At 48.8% G+C, this 3752-nt stretch overlaps 1 protein-coding gene across 1 annotated transcript; it reads left to right on the plus strand.

The window, feature by feature from the left end:
- Nucleotides 1-436: 436 nt before the first annotated feature.
- Nucleotides 437-1513, plus strand: LOC145999212 (histone-lysine N-methyltransferase SETMAR-like). The gene has a single exon (XM_083136146.1). It carries the CDS (start codon nucleotides 437-439, stop codon nucleotides 1511-1513), a length of 1077 nt encoding a protein of 358 aa, XP_082992272.1.
- Nucleotides 1514-3752: the final 2239 nt, after the last annotated feature.

The raw sequence follows: 3752 nt of genomic DNA on the forward strand, positions 1-3752 counted from the left end.
TCGGGAGTACAAGGTCAGCCGGAAGTCGGCTCTCTGAGGAGCAGCACCAAATACGTATCCACGTGCCCCACGAATGCTGGGACACGTTCGTATTGTTCTGTACTACATTACTGCAGAGCGTGTAGAGGTATCCCATGCGAGTCCGACGTTAGTCATTAACGTTCTCACGTGAAGGACATGGAACGGGAGCGGCCAACCCGTACTTACTGACGTTCCTTCCCGTTCGTAGCCTCTGTGATGCATGAAGGTGTGCGCTGACGTCATACTAGGAATCACTCGCTATCCCTGGTCGAAGTTGACCCTTGCGCCCTCTGGGTATTGCAAGACTGTATGGAGAGAGCGCTGGACGTGACACATTGGTTGAGTACGTACACACGACGTATCTTCTGGGAACATTACGACGTTGTGGGTGTGTGTGGACGTGAAAACTCCCACGATGGTGCAATACAGTTTCGAGGAGTATGCAGACATGATGCTCATTTACGGGGAAGCGAGATGCAATGGAAGGGCTGCCCGTGCGATGTACCAGGAACGTTTCCCGGAACGTGTGACGCCATCACACACCATATTCGAAAAAGTGAACCGTCGTCTTCGTGAGTCTGGAACATTTGTTGTGAGTAGAGTGGACACAGGTGCTCCAAGGACGAGGCGCACGCCTGCGGTGGAGGAGGCAATTCTTCATGCTGTGCACGAAGACCCTGGTACGAGTACCCGAATCGTAGCGCGGGATGTTGGTGTATCTCAGTCTGTAGTGTGGAATGTCCTTCATGATCAACAACTGCACCCATATCACCCCCAGAAGGTGCACGCCATGGGTCCCACAGATTTTGAACCACGTGTTCGCTTCTGCACATGGTTTGTGCGTCGTTGCGTGAATACGCCTCAGTTTCCACAGTTGGTGCTCTTCACGGATGAGGCGAAATTCACCAGAGAGGGTGTTTTTAATTCCCGCAACAGCCATGTGTGGGATGAAGAGAACCCATTCGCAACGAAAGCTCGTGGGTTCCAGCAGCGAATGGGCATCAACATCTGGGCAGGAATACTGGCCGGTCGTTTAATTGGCCCATACGTACTTCCCACCAATCTCACAGGTCGTACTTATCTGATTTTTCTCCAAGAGACATTGCCCGAGATGTTGGAAAATGTGCCATTGGCCATTAGGCAAAACATGTGGTTCCAGCATGATGGGGCGCCACCCCACTTTGCACGGGACGTACGGGACCATCTGACCCACAGATATGACAGGCAATGGATAGGGCGTGCCGGGCCCGTGCCGTGGCCCCCACGATCTCCCGACTTAACGCCCCTGGACTTTTTTCTATGGGGGCGCTTGAAGAGTCTCATTTATGAAACCCCCATCGAGTCTGAGCATGACCTGGTTGCTAGGATTGTGGCAGCAGCGGACTTCATTCGAGAGAATCCACTGGTCTTCCATCGTCTGTATGAGAACATTCTTCGAAGGTACAATGTGTGCATCGATGTTGGTGGTCGTCATATTGAGCCCCTGTTGTGAGTTTCCGTTCTGCACACGCCAAAGGATGTTTTCATACTGTCCTTCGCAGTGCTTACGTACTGCATTCCGAGTTCATCGTCGTTCCTTCATACCATCGGTAATGAACAGAAACATCAAGCAGCAATGATTCAAGATTTAGCACAAGTTGCCTATTTTTCAGGACAAAGGGTCAATATCTGTGTTATTGATTTTTATCTGTTTGTGCTACTCTCTGTTTTCCTTCCGCCAAAGTGATACTGTACATTCCAATGTGAAACCCTTCATACGTACGTGCCAATTTCTTTCCCTTTTTTTTTTTTGTGGCTGTGCCTTTTAGGGAGGTGTCCCTGCATTCGTGGGGCACGTGGATATTTGGTGCTGCTCCTCAGAGAGCCGACTTCCGGCTGACCTTGTACTCCCGAGGTCCCGGGTTCAACGAATTCCCGGTTGGAGGGGGCACGTAGTGGTTCATATCGCAATTGTAATTGCACGTTGCGTTCCACGTAGCATGCACGTGTACATCCATCACTCCGTTTTGCGTACCATCTGGGATGCGCGACAGTCACTGTCCAAGCATGTTCCATTTGTCGCACTTCATGCGCTCCTCTGGGGACTCCCTCCATGTGTCACTTTTCGACCGTCCTGTGACAGCATGTTCCCTCGTCGTCTTTCTCCATTTTGCGCGAGTTTCCGCTCACATGCAGTGGGGATTCCCCATTTCCTTTGGGGATTCCCCTTGCGCATTACGAAAAGCGCCGCAATTTCAACGCCCTGATATTGTTTGGATACGACTTCCTCCACTTCCGCCAGAGCCGATCTTCGTATATTTCGTGGTTCAGACGTTATTGCTCTTTGAAAGAGGTGTGAACCGATTTTCTCACGGCTCTGGCAGCCACACGGTGCCGTTTTCGTAATTTTGCCACATGGCACTTTCGGCTTGTTTTTCCTTCTAGATTCACCCCCCTAAGTTTGTAATGGAAGTTCGAAATCACCCTGTATATATGTATGTATATACACACACACACACACACACACACACACACACACACACACACATATATATATATATATATATATATATATATATGGGAGGCTGAATATTGTACCCCCCAAAATGAAAAACGTTCCTGCGCCACTGCCCCATACCATAATGGACCCACCTCCGTGCTTCACAGTAGGCAAGAGGCAGTCAGGATGAAACACATCTCGGGGCGTTCTCCACACATAAATGCGGCCGGTGGTCTGAAATAACGTGAATGTTGATTCATCAGACCAGATGACTTGTTTCTACTGTTGTGGGGACCAACTTCTGTGAGCTCTGCACCATAGGCGTCGCTTGACAGCATTACGCGATGTCACCAACGGCTTACGAATTGCCACTCTGCCATGAATGTTTGCAGGATGGAGTTCCCTTTTGACAGTTTTGGTTGAAATGGGGTCCTGGAGATGCTTGTTCATTTCAGATGTTATCTCGGATAACGATTGCTTGTGCTTTCGGGCCACTATGCGCTTCAACACCCTCCTATCCGAGCAGCAAGCTTTGTCTTTCGTCCACTGTTGTCCTTTGAAGACGCCATCTTACCTTGTGTTGTGTACGCTGTCAAAATAGCTGACACTGTGCTCCTTGCACACCCCACAAGGTTTGAGGTTTCCGTCACCTTGGCTCCAGCTGAACGTGCTCCAACAATCATACCTCTTTGGAACTCGTCAGGTCTGACATTGCAGCGTCTCTTGAGAGCGTGTAACGGTATATTTTGTGCTTTTAAGCTGATTCTCAGCAACATACACAATATACACAACCATACATTTTTGAATCCTTGTCCCGAGGTTCAAAACTTGCAGTACCTGAAGTTCTGTGGATGCTAGTGTAGGCAATAGACACGTACCTCTTCAAATTACAACTTAACGCCCATTTCCTTTTAGATATATTCATATTATATTTACAGAAGTTAATTCTTGGCCGTTATTCGCAAAATTACATTCCGGTGTACCCTGTCCCCCCTTCCCGAAGAGAGTGTGTAGACTCGCGTAGCCACTGGCTCCACGAGTAAAAAAAATATAACCCTCAGTACCAAAAAAGGTGGCTGAAGGTATGTGTGTTGTGTACCCGGTTTCCCACATGAAATGAACTATTGGAATAATGTGAAGAGAGCAAGTGTGTGTATTAAAAGAAAGAAAGTTAACATCCCCGCCGTCGGTTCACATAATAAGGAAAGAAAGCTCGCCCAGCCGCTCCCCTCAGAGAAAAAAGATACCTCTT

This window comes from Lepisma saccharinum, chromosome 15 (assembly GCF_977018435.1).
Source record: "Lepisma saccharinum chromosome 15, izLepSacc3.1, whole genome shotgun sequence".
Lineage (NCBI taxonomy): Eukaryota > Metazoa > Arthropoda > Insecta > Zygentoma > Lepismatidae > Lepisma > Lepisma saccharinum.

Excerpts from the sequence above, each read along its gene's own strand:
- LOC145999212 (XM_083136146.1), top strand. The coding sequence starts at position 437 with ATGGTGCAATACAGTTTCGAGGAGTATGCAGACATGATGCTCATTTAC.